A 19,568-nucleotide genomic window follows, 5' to 3' on the forward strand; every position below is an offset into this window, starting at 1 on the left:
GTTTGGATCCATGTGTGAACTCAGTATCTTAAACTGATGGGTTTCTTTATCACCGTATTATTGTTTGAGCACAATATCAAATTCGTGACGATTTCTATTTTCACTCTATGACAGTTATTAGAGGTTCTGTCATAGAAACTGAGCCCAAATTAAAGCCCGGATGGGTCATTTGCAAATATGTAACGAAAATCTATAAATTATCAGAGATGTTGCCCTATTTATAACATTTTCTATAAACATCACAAAAAAATCTGTCAAGGATTAAATGATTTCTTGCGGTCACAATTACATCTCTTACTTACCAACTTCAATCCTCAGCCGACACATTAGAGAGCTACTCCTATACCAGTAATTTTCTACTTGTACCGGCATTTTAGTGTTGTGGTACAGTGTCAAGTGACTCGTTCACTGCTGAACGCTGCCGTAAATATACCAATGTGAAGTTTTTACGGTGATGAATTAATACTAACAGGGTGCCGGTGCTGCTATTTCACGAAGACTGGCTTCCAAGTCTTGCTGTGACTCCGATGATGATGAGAATTGAAGTGTTGCCTTGGAAGCCACTCGTGCTCAGTGCTCACACATCTGAATCCTCTTGAAAAATGCATGTGCCGGAAGTCATGTTTAGTGTGTGATTATAGATAACTGGATCCTTTCTGCTGGTTTGTTGTGTGTAGGAACAATTAGCTCTAGTAAGCTTTGGTTAATTGGAGGAGTTATTATTCAATTGTTTGAAACATGCCCATACGAGAGTTTGAAGTCTGAACCCTCCAATATAATTGCAACATATAAATCGTAATAGCCAACATCTCCTGTCCAACGGATTAGGCAAATATTCGCTCAAGGGTAAGAGGGAAACCTCAACAACCCAAGGAGCCAGCAGATGAGACCAAACACAGCCATTATGCAGGCCGAGGCACATGACGATCATGTTCTTTCTATACTGTATAGTCCAAAAGTGCCTAACTTCTTTGACTTCCCCGTGCATTTCCACTAGGCGGACATAGCTTGGCTGGCCAATGGACTGAAGTCTTCAGAGCCTATGAGAGCCAAAGATTCATTATCTCACTCATTGTCTCATATGTCACATGCATATTCAAACATTGCTGCATTCGAAGGGAAAGAAAGCAAAAAAAGGACATTCCACGTCAGGATCACACTCTCTCCATACTGGTGGATGAACGTTTTGTATTATGCGATTCAATGGATGGGAATATTTGTGCATCTATAAAAGGAGAGTGAGCTAGTCGCCCAAATCATCACCTGCTCACAAGTCTTAAGATTTTGGAAGTGGAGCTTTGAGTGACTGAGGTAGGATGAGGAGGAACACACTTCTTGCACTCTTCATTTGGGCAATGGCTGCAGTCATCTTTGCTGTGGCCATGCCTGCAGCAGCCAGGAGGGACGGTATTCACCCGCAAGGTATTGAAGGTTTTGTTTTTTCCCCCCAAGTTTTCCATGTAATGAAAGATCACATGTCGTGTGATCCATCCACGCAGGACATGCAAATATGTAAATAATTTATATATCGCTCATGTGAAGATTTTTATGATCAATGACAGGGTGCCGATGCTGCTATTTCACGAGGAATGGCATCTGGATTCAGTGTGGCAAAACCTGCTGTGGCTCTGACGATGAGAACTGTTGCTTGGGAAGCCACTAGTAGGTCGTCACTCGTCCGGGTCTGAATAAGTGGCCTTCAGATCAAATCCTTGTGCATCTCAGTTATCTTTCCATGCGCATCTGCTAAAGGCTGCCCGAAATAAAATCGATGTATGTTCCAACACGACATATTTTCCCCACTTGTATTCTGGTATCTAAATGTGGGTTCCATTTCAACACTACAGTTCTGTACTGTCCTCAGTAATACGTACTATGTAGTACGTAGTTTCTCACGACTCAATTGTACGGAGTAAGAAAAAAGAATCCAATAAATATATGTATTTGTTCATAGACTCCATTGCATTCATAGCATTGATTTTTTCCGTTCGTGAATATATAGTTCTTTTGTCATCATATCATATCGATATGAATATTCATCATTCGTGAAAGGACACTTGTAATTGCCAATATTGCGGCTGTATCTGAGACATTTTCATTCTTCCTTTTTCTTTAAAAGACAGTGTTTTGGTTGTAGATGGCCATATATGGTATGTCAATCTCATATTGTGGTTGTAATTTTGTAACAGAGCTGATAGAGCCATTGAACAGCATTTAGACCAGAGTGATGTAGTTGTGCATATAGTTCATTATCCTGGAGTTAAAACAGATCAATATATATATTAGTGCGTCATGTGTGAAAGCACATGGTAGATGCAACTATTTCCTCTCATACATTGATTATATTATAGTTTTTATATTGTGCATATTGATTCACCTATTAATTTGTCTGAATAGTACTCGTTCGAAGTGAATTTAAAATAGGCACATGATGTGAACATGATATTCGAAATAATTCATCTAAACGTGCCCACATACAATCAGTAACTGTAAAGAGCCCCTTGTTGCCCGGGTGCTTCCCAGCTGATCTCAAGAGGGTTGGTAGAGGAGTCACTGTCTTTATTTAGCCCCCAACAGCATGTTTGTTTCCCACCCTATAAATCAGGGAAGGCAGCTATTCCTTCGCAGTTTACTTCATTCTTCACATTCTTGAAGCCACACCATGACACGTTATAAACTTTGTCCGCCGGGCGCCGGCTTGATGGCTCTGTTCACAGCGTTGGATGCGGCAGTAAGTATAGATGCTACGCATGGGAGGCACCAGGAGCACAGCCGCCGTGACATTGTTTGAGAATTCAAGTTGCCATCATGATTAGCTATGCATGTTTCCAGTCAAAATTGTAGCTATGTGTCTCAAGATGCCATCTGCCATCCACTGGTAGAGAGGCGTCATGCCTGCTAATGAGGCAGCACTACTAATGGTATCGTTGGACCAGATGCCACACTATTCCTATAGATCCATGCATCATTCACTGTACTGCTAGCTAGCTTGTTGGTTGTGCGTGGTACGTGCTATATGCGGCAGTACGTTCCGACTTCCGACAACGCTGGGCATGGGAAGCATTGGGAACATGGCCTCTCCAAGGCTACGGGCTACTAAATTTGAATCTGATATTAATATTAGAATTAGTATTAGATCCAAATTTATTTAGCCAGTACTAACGGGTCGACGAATGCTCGTTTATATGTACCACCGAGCCTGAGTCAATGCTAATGGTACGGTTGAATCAAGTGGCCGAGCTTGTATATGCTTTGCACTGAATCTTCTGCAATTTGCACTGTTTTGTGACTAAAAGTATTTGTTGGACAGTTGGATCTTTTTTAAAAAAAGGTAGCAGCAACAACTAGATAATTTAGAAGCTAAGGCACATGAGGAAAAAAAAATCAAAAGAGTGAAAAGAGAGTAAAAGCCTCTCCGGGAACTACATTGGCAAACATGAGAAAATTGAATAATACGTCCGTTGTTAATACCGCTCCCTAAACCAAGAGGGATCCAAATTTCTGAGAGCGGCACCTAACAAACTTGAGAGATATTGGACTGATATTACTGTGGTAGCAGCATTGGCCGCGCGCTATTTGATTTTACGTGTTAAATAAATACATTCTTATGGCAGTTGTGGTGGTAAAGTAATTAGGAACTCTGAAATTTACAATACATTCTGATAGGCTGACATTTTGTCATTTTAATTGAGTTGTAATAATCACTCCTAATCTCACGATTCATGGTTTCTTCAATCTTCCATATCATTTCTAGGGTGGCAGGTGTGCAACTAACCGTCGTTGAATTTAAATAATACATAGCAGGATCAATGTGGCCAAAGCGTTGGCTCAACCTTTTTGTGCAAATTAAGCCCACTATATATACTGAACACTCTGTGTGGTGTGTTCATTACCCAGCTGCGCGTAGTGTGCGCCTTGTGAAGTTAGTGTGGCCAGGGTTAATTTCAGTTATATTGACTAGCTTGAGGCTTGGGAGGCATCAGGAATATGAATATCGTTGTCACCACTCGACCGACACCAGGAAAACCAGTGGCGGACCCAAGCGTTTCTAGCAGCCTGGGCGATTTATTTAGCTAAGCAAGCGATTAGACTTCTCATTACATATGTAGTGCTACTCAACGATTGGCTTAGTGGTCATGATACTACATATCCACTTAATTGCTACTACATATTCAAGTCCATGAAAAAAATCTCAGTTGCCTTGGTCACCATCTTCAAGAATGCCGGACGATCGCTGGATAGCTCACAAGTAGTACAAAATGCATATGTATCCGAACAGACCCAGTCACACTAGAAAAACATGCCAACTTTAGTCATTTGTAAACTAAATAAGAGGCATATGTGAACCGATGGTTTGCTAGAAAAACAATGCTCCTTTTTTTTTCTTTTGCAATGCTGTGTATGAGGATTAATTAGATGAAAAGGTTCATAACAGATCAAGGAGGCTCCAAAATACACCTGAGGTGGTAACATCGTCAACTCGTTTCAATGCAAAACATCGAACATATCCTTTTTTGATTAGTTGGTGTTAGTGAGTGATAACAGTGTGTGCCTTTTCCAGTTCCAAAATAAAAAGGAACAGTGCTGCCTTCAAAGCTAGCCATAGATCTCACACTCAACTAGAAAAAAGAAACAAAGAACACAGGGGGTATTTTTCCAAATACCATAATAAGGTCTATTGGCAGTATATAATATATTCGTTTTTCATTTTCTTACACCAAGATTGATCATATTCTTCACTATTACAAAAATGATTTTCTAAGACACCCTCCTTTTGGTGGCTCATATGCCCAGGTACCTGTGGAGGTGGCCGAGTGAAAATGTATTTTCATAAACGATTTGTTGTGAAGATGGGCCAATTACCATATATATGTGAATTTCACAAGAAGTCGCAGGTAGTCGGTAAGAACTACCCTTGGTAATCCCTGCCTATTTTTCCTGATGCAGTTCGTATAAGAAACCATATCTGAAAATTTATTTTCAATATTACTCATCTTCTCCATCCCAAATTATTCAAACCGAGCTGCTGCTCAAAACAGTAACTCATTCATGGCGGCCTAAAAAATGTAAAAATAATATAGTTGATTTTGAATTTTGAATTCCTTGGAGGAGTTGACTCTCTAAGTAAGAGTATCCCATCCCTTGCAGTTTTCTTTTAAAATTAATGTAGGTTTAAAGCTTATTTAGTGTTTGGAGATAAGATGTATAGAATTAGAGATGCTCATATAGTCTTAGTCATTCAGAGAGAGATATAGAGGAAGATAAGTATGGGATGGAAACTAAGTCATGTCTTCAAAATCTCATATCCTTGTTTCCATCTTTTGTATTGCAAGAAACAAGCTCCTACGCATCATTACCTAGAAAAACAAGCTCCTAAACATCGACAGTGTCCTCGTTACAGAACAACCCTTGAAACTTCAGGCTTTTACCTTCTCCTTAGATTACCCTGCATAATGTCCTTGCCTTTTATAGTAGGTGGATACGATGAGCAGAAGTTAATGAAAGATCGACTATCATTACGTCTTTGATATGATGAACAGGAGTAAATGAAAGAACTCTATGATACGATGAATAGAAGTAAATGAAATATGCATTTGCCATTAATTGTTAGTCATCCACTGAATGCCTAGAATACGAGAAATTGATAAATAAATTCTAGAAAAATAAAATCCCTAGACATGGAGAGGCTAGCATTAGCATTAGGGATGGAATCGGATCGGATTCGCATGGGATCAGATTTGGATAGCATATTTTACCATATTTTAACTTAAATATGAATACAGATTTGGATGCTCTCGAATACGAATACAAGATGGATAGCTCAAATTCGAATTCGCATTTAGATAAGTACATGGTTTGGGTGGTAGCAATTAGTAAGTATCCATTCATTTTATCCATTAGTAGTAGAATCAAACATGACACATGTAGACAAAAATCACTTATAGAAAATATTTTTATAAATCTTATACACATGTAGACATCTTGTATGGTTGGCCGGAGACGATTGGCTAAGGCTCTGAAACTCTGTGTCCAGGACATCATGTACCATAGGTCTTTGCTCCTCCCGAGGGTTGTGCACCAAAAATGGCCCTCTAGGCATGATTGTGATTTTGGTGATTGAATGATAATATTATTGTTGGGACTAACATTTGTATCAAGAATGAGCTCTTGTAGGATTTCATAGATTCCATGGATGCATCACAAAAAAAGATACCGAAGCCGGGACAAAGAGAGGAATAAATTGGACTTGTCCCATGAATAATTATTTTTGGGTTGATCAAATGGCTCTGATTTTTACAGAATCATGTATAATACTTCACAAGTAAATTTGACTTGTCCCATGAATAATTATTTTTGGATTTGTTAAATGGCTTGGATTTTTAGAGAATCATGCATAATACTTCACAAACTTTTTATAGAGTTCAAGATCACAAAAATCGGACTCTGGAGTAGAAAGTTATGCCCAAAATAAGATGTGCTCACTCAATGGATGATTTGATGAACATACAAGGGCATGCACTGGATCATCCGATGCTACCATATGAGTTTGCATATTTACTTTGTCAAAATCTCCAGAGAGGTTGACAAATGGGTGAGGTGGGCACCAGAAGGTCCGACGCTTGAAAATTTGTATGCATCAAACTTTTAGTCATTCATCCAATGCTAAAAGTTGATCAAAAGGTCTGGACTTTTAAAGAATCTTGTGTGGAATTTCATAATCTTTCCAACAAGTACAAGATCATCAAAAATAGAGTTTGGAGAAAAAAGTTATCACCAAAATACGAAGAGTAGCGACGTGGTGACCGAAAGGTCCAACGGTGCTGTTGGACTTATAGCATTCATCCAGTGCTCAAAAGATGATTGAATCATCTAGATTTTCGGAGAGTCTTGTGTAGAATTTCACAAGCTTTACAACAAGTACAAGTTCATCGAAAGCAGAGTTCGGAGTTGGAAGTTATGGCCAAAATACGGAGGTGCATATGACTTATTCCGATGCTAAAAAATACATACCATCGGAACATCTGATGGTACACTTTAACTAGCCATTGGAGCAATAGCTCTTTAGTGCCTTGGGCTATTTATACCTCCCTCCACTCGTCTTTGTTCGACTAAAGTCGCTTGACAAATACTTCACATCCCCAAATCTTTAGAAAAGATAAACTGGGAGTCTTTCCAGTCCACATCTCATATAGTGTCTTAACTACGGATTTAGACGGTACCCTATTACCCTATTAAGTGTGAAAGCTGCTGTTTCTAGAGCGTATCCCTAAAATGATAACGGTAGGTCCGACTGGCTCATCATTGATCGAACCATGTCCAACAAGGTTCGATTACATCGCTCGGATACACCATTTCTCTGAGGTGTTCCAGGTGGCGTAGGCTGTGGAACAATTCCGCAGCTCTTCAGATGATTGCTAAACTCGTGGCTCAAATATTCGCCTCCATGATCAAATCGTAAGGCCTTAATTTTCTTGCCACGCTGATTTTCAACTTCATTCTAAAATTCCTTAAACTTTTCAAAGATTTCAGACTTGTGCCTCATCAAGTAGACATAGCCATATCTACTAAAATCATCAGTGAAAGTTATGAAGTATAAGAATCCTCCTCTAGCCGTCGTCCTCATTTGTCCGCATACATCGGTATGTACAAGATCCAACAAGTCTATTACTCTCTTAAGAAAACCTGTGAAAGACACCTTGGTCATCTTGCCTAGCAAGCAAGCCTCACATGTCTCATATGATTCAAAATTAAACGAAGTTAGAAGTCTATCAGAATGGAGTTTCTTCATCCGCTTTTCACTTATATGACCCAAACGACAATGCCACGTGTAGGTAGGACTCAAATCATTAGGCCGAGGTCTTTTAGCACTTATATTATAGATAGGTGAATCATCAAGATTTAAAACAAACATCCCTTCACAAAGGGTGCAAAAGCCATAAACATATTATTCTTAGAGATCACACAACCATTGTTTTCACTCGAAAATGAATAACCATCCTTCATCAAGCATGAAGGAGACATAATGTTTCGACTTAAGCTAGGAACAAAATAACAATTATTCAACTCCATAATAATTCCTGACGGGAGGTGGAGTTCATCATCCCGACGGTCAACGCAGCAACTCTTGCATTATTGCCCACGCGGAAATCAACTTCTCTTTCCACACTTCTACTTCTTATCAGTCCCTGCATCGAATTACAAATATGAACAACCGATCCGGTATCAAATACCCAAGAATTAATAATTGTATCCGCGAGAAATATGTTGTCTATAACATTTATAATAGGCGTACCTGAGGTGGAAGTACTCTTACTTCCGCCATTCTTCAACGAAGCTAGCAACTGCTTGCAATTTCTTTTCCAGTGATCAAGTTCGTGACAATAAAAGCACTCTTTGTCTGGAGCAGGTCCAGCTTTAACCTTGGGCGCTGGGTTTGGCTTGGAGACAGCCCTGCCCTTCTTCTTCCAAGAATTGCCCTTCTTCTTAAAGCTAGGCTTGTTCTGTATTGCCATCTCATGGCTGTTGCCAGCACTTTTCTTAATGTCAGCCTCTGCTATCTAAAGCATGCCACACAATTCATTCAGACCCTTCTCTGTCCCATGCATATGGTAGTTCGAGATGAAGTTCCCATAGCTAGACGAAGAGATGAAAGAATGAAATCAGCGGCCAACTCTTGGCCTAGTGGGAAGCCCAGCTTGTCCAACTGTTGAGTATAACCAACCATCTTGATTACGTGCGGTCCTACTGCTGCACCTTCAGCTATTCTGCTCTCAACAAAGGCCTTAGACACATTGAACCTTTCAGTCCTGGCCTGTGTCTGGAACATGTCTTTAAGCGCCACGATCATGTCGTGCGCCTCATGGTTTGTTTCGAACTGCATCTGTAGCTCGAGTTCCATGCAAGCAAGCATAAGGCAGCTTACTTTGAGGTTGGCATCACATACTTTCTTGTAAGCATTCTTAACAACAGCAGGTGCATATCCGAATTGGGCTTCCAGCCCTTTAGGTGTGTGACCCTATAAGTTCATATACGTATAGATATAGCCCGAGTACTCCTACTCGGCCAATAGTTAGTAGTGGCCTCTAGCCAAACATGCTAACTCCTATACATACACGAAGATCATATCAGACGAACCATCACAACATCACATACATGCTATTCCTTTTGCCTCATGATATTTGGTCTAGCTCCAAGCCGACCACTCTTTCTCGATGCTGTGATTCGGAATCTCTTTCTAGGTTAACTCTTAATCTCACGGAGCCTGACCATGCATTTTCGGATCCGATCACTCGAGGGGCCTAGAGATATCTCTCTCAAATGGAGAGGGGCAAATTCCATCTTGACTGACCATGCCTCACAGCATGCATTTTGACAAACCTGAAAGCTACCTTTATTACTACCCAGTTACGGTGTAGCGTTTGATAGTCCCTAAGTAAGTCAATCCACATCTAAAATCAATTCAAGTAGCCTTTAATGGATATTCAAGGAACACAATATAAAACATGGATACAAGGGAATATCATCATCTCTATGATTGCCTCTAGGGCATACCTCCAACACCAACCCCGTGTCTTCTAGTTTTTGCATCCAAGTCTTGTCCAGTTCAAAGATCTTTAGATTCAAATCTTTTTTCTTCTGTTTTAGCCCCTGCTCTTTTGCAAAATAGTGCCTGACGTCCTGGTTTGGTTCTTTTGCTCGGTAGACCTTAGATTTATACATTTAGTTAGGTTTGTGCCCTTGATTTCTTTAATTTAAGCCCTTGAAAGTTTAGTTTTTCGTAGATAAGCCCTTATATATTGTTTAGTTCATATCTTTCGTGTTATAACTTCGTTTTGAGTGATTCTTTCGCTCACGTGTTCATCTTAATGCGTAGGTTAGTTTTGTACCGCTTTTCAATACTGTTACTAATGTTTGGTGTACTTTTTATTATTTTATCGTATTGCTTTCTTTGCATGTGCTTGTGTGATGCGTAGACAACGTGCCGTTCGAGGAGTTTCCTGAAGATCAAGGCTTTGAAGACTCCGAGCAGCAGTAGGGCTTTGAGGAAGGTAAGTGTCCTTGCTCATTCCCATTTATACTTAAATGACATGCAATTTATTCACAATATTTATTTATTGCTTGCATTAATATGATGGGTTCCTATTAAGGATGATACCTAGTTTCTTTTGACCATACCTTCTAGGTTGATTAAATAAACTTGATGGTGGATGGTGCTTAGTTTGCTCAACTAGGTTGGTAAATGAACAACATGGTTATTTATTTACTCTATGATCCTATATGTTGATTTAATTACAAGATCATATATGTTAATTGGAACATGGAGCGACTACCCAGGAAAATAGTGCAACCACAAGGCTATATGGCTATGGCTTGGCTAATTAATTAGAAACCTTAATCTATAGTAACCTTACCGAAAGGGCAAGAGGAGCGGCGGCAGATGGAGTATAACCCGGCCCTCAGACTGATCTGCTCTATGGTAGCTTTGCAGTCTTGAGAGAGGTTTATGCTTTGCTACTGATCTGAAAACTTTAGCGGGTTGCTACTTGTTAGGAAATCTTTGTAAAGGACTTGTAGTGAACCCATGCCACTTACCTCGGAAGTGTTTAAGGAAGTAATTAACCCAGGCATTTATGGGAAACACGACTTGTGGGTAAAGATGTACAACCTCTGCAGATTATTTAAAACTGATCGATTAGAACTTAGAAGCATTACTTGGGAGAGCAGAGTTCCAGGTCTCATCTCTATTTTTAATGTACCCTCTTATATCGCAAGCAAAAACTCATCTATATTTTTAACCCTCTTATATCGCAAGGAAAAACTCTAGATTATGAACTTTTAGTTGGTTATATGTATCTACTACTTACCATATCTATCAAATTAGAGGAGTTGTGTGGCAGAAATGCAAGGAAGATGTACAAAACATGGACTGCATAGCCGAAAAACTAGATTCAATTATGTTTGTAATTTCATCTTGACAATGCAGTCAGCGCAATAATTTCAATATATTGATTATGATAGTCTGATGATCTGTTGATATATAACCGGTTGTTCACATCAATCGAGTCAGTTGACCATTCTACTATCCATCCATTATATGTGGTTTCTTGAATATTAGTCACTATGTGGGAATAATCAATTTTTCATAATAACTACATATTTGGTCAATCAAGTGTAGTGTTGTGCTAGCTCTGATTTATATTTGCCAAACATGTCCAACATGCACTTATGAAAACATGATAGAAAACATTGTCTCTGTATATATAATATAATAAAGTTCACACCAATAATAGTTAGCTTCTTTGGTCCTAGTTAAGACTTCAATCATGGCTTTGTTAGTGTCATCATATTATTGATGTCTGTGATATATTTGTACTATTGTAGGTTCATCTAATGTTTTAAACATTGGAACATCCTTCTAAATAAAATGTTAGTTTTAGAAGTCTTTTTTTAATAAGAAAATACTGTATGAATGTTCAGATATTTGTAGATTTACTGGATGATTGAATCAACGTTTGCCTCTGGTTAAAAAAATAACTTACACTAGAATGTAGAGCCAGTTTCTAAAGCAACGAGAAAGAAATTTTCTCTATCAAAACAGAAAGAAAGATCAACATGTACAACTTACCAACATCAACTTATGTTGTGTTCCATTCCCATGTTTCCACCATCTCAACTCTCAAATTAGGAATAGGGAAAAACTATTAAAATATTTTAAGATAAACAAATATTCTTTAATTTCAACTACAGTACACCCAAACAAAGCTTGAAACAAGTGTTTTTTTTTCCACGTGAATGCTCAGCTCTATGTAATTATGTACTCATCTATGTGTTGTGATTGATTGATTCAGTATGTTCAAATAAATACCTAAGATAGTCAAGATACACTTCAGCATAAAGAACAAAATAATGCAAAATTCCCCATGACATTTCAAAACTAGTGCTTGACAAACATGATTTACAATGTGCACCGATACAATAGGTTCAACATGAATTAGGATTCCACATATTCTGATATGGGAGAACTAAACAGAAAACATAAATTATGCATGTAAATTAGAAATGTTATTATATCTGCAACTTTAGAAGTGGCATATGATGTTTATGTTATAAAAATGCTAGTATGATCAATGCGTTAAATTTTGTATGTCTTATGACTACTTCACTCAAATCAAATACTTGTCGTCCAAACATTCAATAATCGAGTAGCCAATAAGCCAAACAAATTTAATCACTTTACTGAATGCATGTTAAAAGGTTCCAATATGGAGCAATCATTTAATTATTTGTCAACCATTCTACTAACACAATGATTTTTTAAGATAATGGATAGTAACTCCGGCATTAGTCCCCTTCGGAGAGGAGCATCAGTCAAAATTTATTACATCACACTGCTACTTGAGACAATGAGTTCAACAAATATAAACTACTCAAAAATTAATTCATAAATTGAAGGACCATCCATTAAAACTAAAAAAAATGCAGCATTGCCATCTCCAAAAGAACGGCATGCCGAACCCAACACTTCTTGGCTGCACTCACTTTGCTGCAACTTTGCCCATAGACGGACAAAAAATTTGATGCTACAAAAATATCTTATCTTTGCAAAGCTGTACGTAAATTTGTTTCCATGTTTTGAATCAAAACATATCTTTTGAGGATTTTTTGATCGAAATTTTTAGGATTTTTCCGACAAATTGGCACCTTCACGAACTAAAGCTTGGAGTGAGAAAAAAAAAAGGCAATTAAATAAGAATACACATTGGATAATGCAAAAAAGAATTAAATGTGCTGGTAATTATGGTTAGCTGGTTTAAAAATTATAAATGCGCTTTTATATGACAACCTTCAAAAGGCAAGAATATAGGATAAATGCTTGTTATTTTGAAAATTAGAATTTTGTATATACACCCCTGTAAAGAGTAAACAATATTCTGGAAACAGGGATCAAAAATTAAAAAAAAATCCATCCAGATTGCGACAGCTGCTCGTCATCCATCCAAACTCCAAACTACCTTATCCTAGCAACTGCTTGACGCTCACCGTCCCATCACCCTGCTCCTGTCCGGTCGCAGCTGCAGTCCGTGCCGCACCGTCCTGATTGTGTTTCCTTTTGTTTTGTTGCTTGGTGCGTTCCCTGTTTGGTGTGTGTTTTTGCATTGCTAGTTTCTTTTCTGTGGACATATTTTTAATGTGTAATCTGGTTAGGCTCCGAATAAATTTTAGTTTGATGATCCAAACAGTGAGGTTAACTCTCCAACTAAACTTTACTGCATTAGCCATCCAAACTCGGCAAAATCAGCTAACCCTCCAACTAAACTTTAGTTCATTTGCCATCCAAACCTGATTAATGAGAGCTAATTTTAAAAACGAATCGTAAAATTCTAAAATACCCTCCACTAAAATTTTACTATTTTTTCTCCTACACCCATGAATAGAATTGACTTTTACCAATAAATAGATTAAAAATTAGTTTTGGTTCCAAAATTAGTTTTGGTTTCAAACAAGATAAGATTAATTTTAGCTAACTAACATTTAAACATTAACTTTAGTCAATACTGCTCAACCGAACCCGATTTTGGTCGGTCGTTAATTTTCCTCCAGCAGATTCGGTGGCCATTTTGTCAAAATCGAATTGGCAACCGATTTAACCAACCAATTTCTCCGGTTTTTAACCGAATGCTCGGGCCACTCCAAGTCCAGACGAGGCGAGGCCGCCCCTAAACCCCGCAGGGGGGCCACTGTCATTCTCGTGCCACGCCCGCTCCGCCAACTCGGCCGAATCCGAGAATGCCCAAAACCTCCGCCCCCCAAGGCCCCAGCCTCATCAACAACTCCCCTTCACCCCCCAACTCATCCGCCTCCGATTCTAACGCGCGCCCCTCGCCCTGCAAATCTCGGCCTCGAATCTCATCCTATTACCAACCCAGGTAGCGCGCCAGATACTTCTTCTTCTTCTTCATGACACTTGTTCTTGTGCCGGCAAGCTGGATGCTGCTGTTGCGGGGATTGGGGAGATTGGCTCCGCCGTCGAGTCTAATCTTGTAATGCGGAATGGTGGTCTAGTTGGGGTTCCAACTGGGCGGATGCCGCTGCCGTCTCTTGCTATTTATCGTTACATGTGGCTGCGAGGGTTGAATTGAATCTAGGATTTAGTTTAGGGTGCCCACAATTTCTTGTTTCTGTTCAAAACGTGAATGTGCCTGTGCGGTAGGCTGTTCGGGGTCGAAATCTTAGATGTTCCTGTGCTCGCGTTATTGGGTTTTCTATCTCTCCTTTGCAAATTATAAGAGGCAGGGTGCTGCTATGGGGTAAAAGTGAGTCCCGATTTTCACCAGTCGAGGTCGGAGATTTTCTATCTCACCGGATTTTCACCAGTCGAGGTCGGAGATTTAACAATTAACACATGAGTCCCGATGGAAAATTCTGGGTTGGGTTTGGACTTCTAGTGTTTGGCTGTAACGGTGCAGACATTGAAAGATATAAACACCGTGCTCTGTCATTAGTATGGTTTATGATACTGTCTTAAGTTTGTTCTCGTTGCAGTTGGCCCTTTTCTAAATAAAGGACAATGGGAGCATCCGTGACAGCTGGTATGCAGATGCTGGCCGTGCGCTCTTGCATCCCAGCCTGCAAACAAGTGCTTGGTTCGACATCAGCGCTATCTGCATTTGGAAGGACACTTAGTACCAGAACTGGCTTTGCTAGCTGTTCTAAACCCACATCAGCAGGGCCATTGATTTCTTCGAATTGTAAGAGGGTTGCCGTGAGGGCAATGTCTCAGGGAGATGCCCAAGGGCTTCCCATTGATCTCACAGGTAAGCTGAACTTAGATGCTCTTTGTTTAAAACTTGTGAAGAAAGATGCATTGTTATTGATATATTCCTTATAGTGCTTGTCTTTTCCTGAATTAGCTTTTTGGTATTGTTGTATTTATTTTTATTTGCTAATGCATGCTCCCATTGTGCTTCTGTAAAGTTAATGCCGAACACAACTCCTCCACTTTTTTTGTGAGGATGTAATGATGAACAAATGAGAAAGCTTCACTTAAATCGTTACCTCACAAAATGTCTTTACGTGACAAAAGCTACAAACGTACTGCGGAAATTTGACCAATGAATTTGTTTCCCTCCACAACTACAGAAAAATAGTAAATACATCTCCGTCAAAGATGGCCTATTGGGAACACAAAATGTGGGAAATATTAAAATGGAATTGGTCTAGAGTCTAGACTAGTCTATAGATTATGGAGTCATGCAATGAGATCTAGAAGAACATTCAAATCGATTGCTACTAGGGCTAGAAAGCAAAGCAACAAAGTTTAAAGACACTATTCAAGACTATTTACTCATGATGCTGCATGGCAAAGTGAGTTTCACTTGACCAGATATGATTATGTGTTCAGTCAAGGAAAGCCATGGCAAGAATAGGAGCTCTCAAGTTCCTTTGTTAGCACAAATCATTCTGTTACCACAAATCATTCTTATAATTGGATTCTGTCTAAAATAATAGTGCTTCTTGTGGACACTGTAAAGCTTGACTTGCACAGATTTAAACCTTCTTTTAGCCATAATGTTACTATCTGGCTGAATAGCCTTCAAAAGTTTCTTTTCCTGATCTTTCAGTTTGCCCTTTTGTGGGTAAGCGCTTCAGGACGCTAATGTACCTTTTTTTATTTATTTTTATATATGCAATATAATACCACAGTAGGGGTTTCCCGTACTGAATTTCCTAAAAAAAATAGCGCTCTTCTTTAGCAAATACAAAAAACCAAAAAAAATTGATCTTAAATTCTTTGTGGACCCTCTGGGCTATGGCTGGAGCGGATGAGCTTAGAGGGTTGTTGTCAAGGTCGCTTGCCTCTGGTTCTTAAACCATGCAAGGTAGTTGGTTGTCTTTTTATTTAAGCGGCACATATGTAAGCTAAGTTCTGAGTGGTTGTGGTGGTGTGTGTTTTTGTTTGTACTGTTTTCTCGCTTCTTAGTGAAATGACACGCAGTTCTCCTGCGTGTTCGAGAAAAAAAATTCTTTGTGGATTGGGTTTTAATGTCCTTATTGCTTCTTGTCATCATGTGTCTTTTGACAAACATATTTCTTGCACTAATATGTGACTTGTTACTTGAAAGGTAAGTTTCTTTTTAACACTGCTTCCAGATTTCTTTAAGCTATATACTGAAGACTTCTTTTTTTCTTTAGAACAGTGAATACATATGAAACAGAAATATAACCATTAACTGGGCACCTTTTTGGATCTCCATGATCTGATCTAATGCACATCTTCATTCACTACAGGTTTTCTAGTTGTTGACTGTTTTGTATTATTTCAGGCAAAAGAGCATTTATTGCTGGCGTTGCTGATGATAATGGTTATGGTTGGGCAATTGCTAAGGCTCTTGCTGCAGCTGGTGCTGAGATTCTTGTTGGTACATGGGTGCCTGTAAGTTGATCTCATTTTTGGAATTTGTGGGACTGGATGTTCTGGTGAAAAGTTGTCTTAGATTTATAAACAACTTGCAGGCATTGAACATATTTGAGACAAGCTTGAGACGTGGAAAGTTTGACGAATCACGGAAGTGCGTTCATCTGATTAATAATAGTTTCACTTTCAGCGTCGTTATAGTTTTCTTTATTCTACTTCAGTGATTCTTGCTGAAACTTTTATCATCTTTTGACTTCTACATGTATTTGATGTAGGCTGCCTGATGGATCTCTTATGGAGATCACTAAAGTATATCCACTGGATGCAGTTTATGACACTCCTGAGGACGTTCCTGAAGATGTAATGCTCATTGTTTATGATGTTTTGGTTGTCATTTTCCTTTCATTCTTTATGAACTTTTTGTTCCTGTTGCAGGTTAAAGCCAACAAAAGATATGCTGGAGTTTCAAACTGGACTGTTAAGGTTAGCTATAATGTGCCTTTTGTCCCCCATCAAGAAACATCAATGCTGTGCTACGAAATGCTTCCTATCCAGTGCCTAATTCCCATGTTCTTTAAATCTGCTAGGAAGTTGCTGAAACTGTGAAGAATGATTTTGGCAGCATTGACATCCTCGTGCACTCTCTTGCTAATGGTCCCGAGGTTAATCGATCATAAAATCCTTTTAGTACCTGTCATCACCATCATCAGGATCATCTAGTTGACGTTTTCTTTTATCAATACAAAGGTAACAAAGCCTCTGTTGGAGACATCAAGGAAAGGGTATCTTGCTGCAATTTCGGCATCTAGTTATTCATTTGTTTCTTTACTTCAACACTTCCTTCCCATAATGAATCCAGGTAATATTTCTTACTATATGGTGTGTCTGTTCTGTTTCTCTGCTGATTTTCTCTTTGGTTACAATGTTATTGGCTCTGGTATTTTTTAATGACTGCCCGCCTTCTCATGATAGCATTATATTTTTTTTCGAAGTGAGCAAGGCCTTACACTTTTAAACTATGTTTAACTAGTATAAATGTATGTTGAAAAGAGTTTAAATGCCAGCAGCAAATTTACCTTCCCCTTTCTGAATTGCAAGCCCTGTTAGGTTTGTTGACATGATCCGACACATGCACATTGCACTCTTTCACCTGTGTTAACTAGTGTTTGTTTCCTACTGCACTGGCGTGTTACAAATCCTTCCATGAGGCAGCCCATTTTCATGTTTTATTATTTCCTTAGATTGTAAAAGCATTACAAAGAGAATGTTAACCAGCTCTTAACACTCGCCACACTTGGGAGAAACAAACTAGTGGTTAGTGTTAAGGCAAGAACCAGGCATCTCGAGTTGGTGAAAGTTAGCTTTGGTTGGTAACAATGCAAATACAAGACTTGGCCACTGTTAGTACTGTTACTTGTGCCTTGGTATGGTAATACTGTGGTCTAATGTGCTTTTTTAGTAAAAATTATTGTTTTCTTTTCGTAGGATAAGAAACTGTTTGTTCGTAAAACTGTGTTCTAATATGCTTTTTAGTAAAAAAATTGTTTCTCTTTGTTAGATCAAAGACTATCTGTTCTGACACACAGCTTACTACTACCTTTCTGAACTGGTTCATTTTTATTTTCAATAATTTGCAGGAGGGGCTAGTATCTCTTTGACCTACATAGCTTCTGAAAGGATAATTCCAGGGTATATGTTTTGTAATGATTTCACAGCTAAATTATTGGCTCAGTACTTATGGTTGTTTTGGTGATTGCTTTGTAGCTATGGTGGTGGTATGAGCTCAGCAAAAGCAGCACTTGAGAGTGATACAAGAGTACGCACTCCTCTATGAGATCTAGCATATCTATAATAGTGCTTCCGCTGTATATATTTACTCCCGGTCCATTTCCCAATTCAGGTTCTTGCGTACGAAGCAGGTCGGAAGGGCAAAATCAGAGTGAACACAATATCAGCAGGTAACTTCTTTTCTTTTGCAAAGAAAGTAAACAAGTCCTCTTTTGAAATCTTGCAGAACAGAATTCGCATTTGGAAACATCACTTATATACAAAATTAGCAGGTAGCGTCAAATTGACAAGTTTGTCAACCAAAAATATTGTGATTTGCAGTAGCTTTATTAACTAAAAGCACTTGTATTCTTTCGCCATCCATGTCATGCACATTCCTGTGTTATCTGGGTCATGTATAGCATTTATGTCCATAGGTCCACTGGGAAGTCGGGCTGCAAAAGCTATCGGGTTCATCGAGAAGATGATAGAGTATTCTTATGTCAATGCGCCACTGCAAAAGGAACTATTGGCCGGTAAAATTTCCCTTCTTTCCCTTTGATTGTATCTGTTTTGCTTCTTTCAAAAGAATTGGGAATAGCAGTTACTTCTATCATTGTACACTCTGAAAGTGGCATTACCTGTACAGATGAAGTTGGCAACACAGCAGCGTTCCTCGTGTCTCCGTTGGCATCTGCAGTCACTGGCTCAACTATTTACGTTGACAATGGACTCAACACAATGGGACTTGCACTCGACAGCCCTACTTTATCCACATAAACGCATTTCAGTTGGATATGGTGCAGTTGGGTTTAAAGCGGAGTAACCTGCGCAGCCACGCAGGTGAGAGAGGCTGTCTGCTTGTGGAATCAGATCAAAGGATGGTAGATTTGCAGGAAATTCAGTTTATTGATTTCATTGATTTGGACTATCAGTTGCCATTCGGAAGTAGAATTCTAGGATGCAGTCTATTGGTCCGTGTAATGCTAGGCTTTAGCGCTTTTGTAGGAAACTGAGCTTTCTTTGATGCCGTCACCTTGTGTTTGTGTAAGTAAATCGTCCAAAGTTTGGACCTTTTGTGGTAAATGTTTTGCAGTTCCATCCAGTCCGTTTGTGTGCGCCGATCAGATCAATGTCTGTGCTGTTCAGATCAATGTACTTTGAACAAATTTCTGCTGTGAACATTGCAAATGTGCACGGTGGCGTGACTCAGCCAGTCAGGAGATATTTTTAAGGACGTAAATCGGTTGCTTTTTCGAAGTTTATCGAAATTTCTAGTTAAGAGATCACGCTTGAACCGGCCCAGCATTCAAGGGTAACTCTGTACGTAATTCTTCCAAATTTTGAATAATATTGCTTCTATTCTAAATTGTAGTAATTGAAT

At 39.0% G+C, this 19,568-nt stretch overlaps 1 protein-coding gene and 1 long non-coding RNA gene across 2 annotated transcripts; both read left to right on the forward strand.

Moving 5' to 3' along the window:
* Positions 1–1,009: 1,009 nt before the first annotated feature.
* On the forward strand, positions 1,010–1,951 carry LOC117845453 (uncharacterized). Its single transcript, XR_004638068.2, has 2 exons — positions 1,010–1,422; positions 1,563–1,951. It is a non-coding gene; the product is annotated as an uncharacterized lncRNA (long non-coding RNA).
* Positions 1,952–13,746: 11,795 nt separating this feature from the next.
* Positions 13,747–19,289, forward strand: LOC117846320 (enoyl-[acyl-carrier-protein] reductase [NADH] 2, chloroplastic). The gene is made up of 13 exons (XM_034727466.2): positions 13,747–13,928; positions 14,545–14,816; positions 16,326–16,435; positions 16,516–16,571; positions 16,693–16,777; positions 16,853–16,900; positions 17,005–17,079; positions 17,165–17,276; positions 18,055–18,106; positions 18,182–18,233; positions 18,318–18,375; positions 18,622–18,720; positions 18,834–19,289. Exons 2-13 carry the CDS (start codon positions 14,570–14,572, stop codon positions 18,962–18,964), a joined length of 1,125 nt encoding a protein of 374 aa, XP_034583357.1. The 5' UTR covers positions 13,747–13,928; positions 14,545–14,569; the 3' UTR covers positions 18,965–19,289.
* The last annotated feature ends 279 nt before the right edge of the window (positions 19,290–19,568 follow it).

Source organism: Setaria viridis, chromosome 2 (genome assembly GCF_005286985.2).
Source record: "Setaria viridis chromosome 2, Setaria_viridis_v4.0, whole genome shotgun sequence".
Taxonomy (NCBI): domain Eukaryota; kingdom Viridiplantae; phylum Streptophyta; class Magnoliopsida; order Poales; family Poaceae; genus Setaria; species Setaria viridis.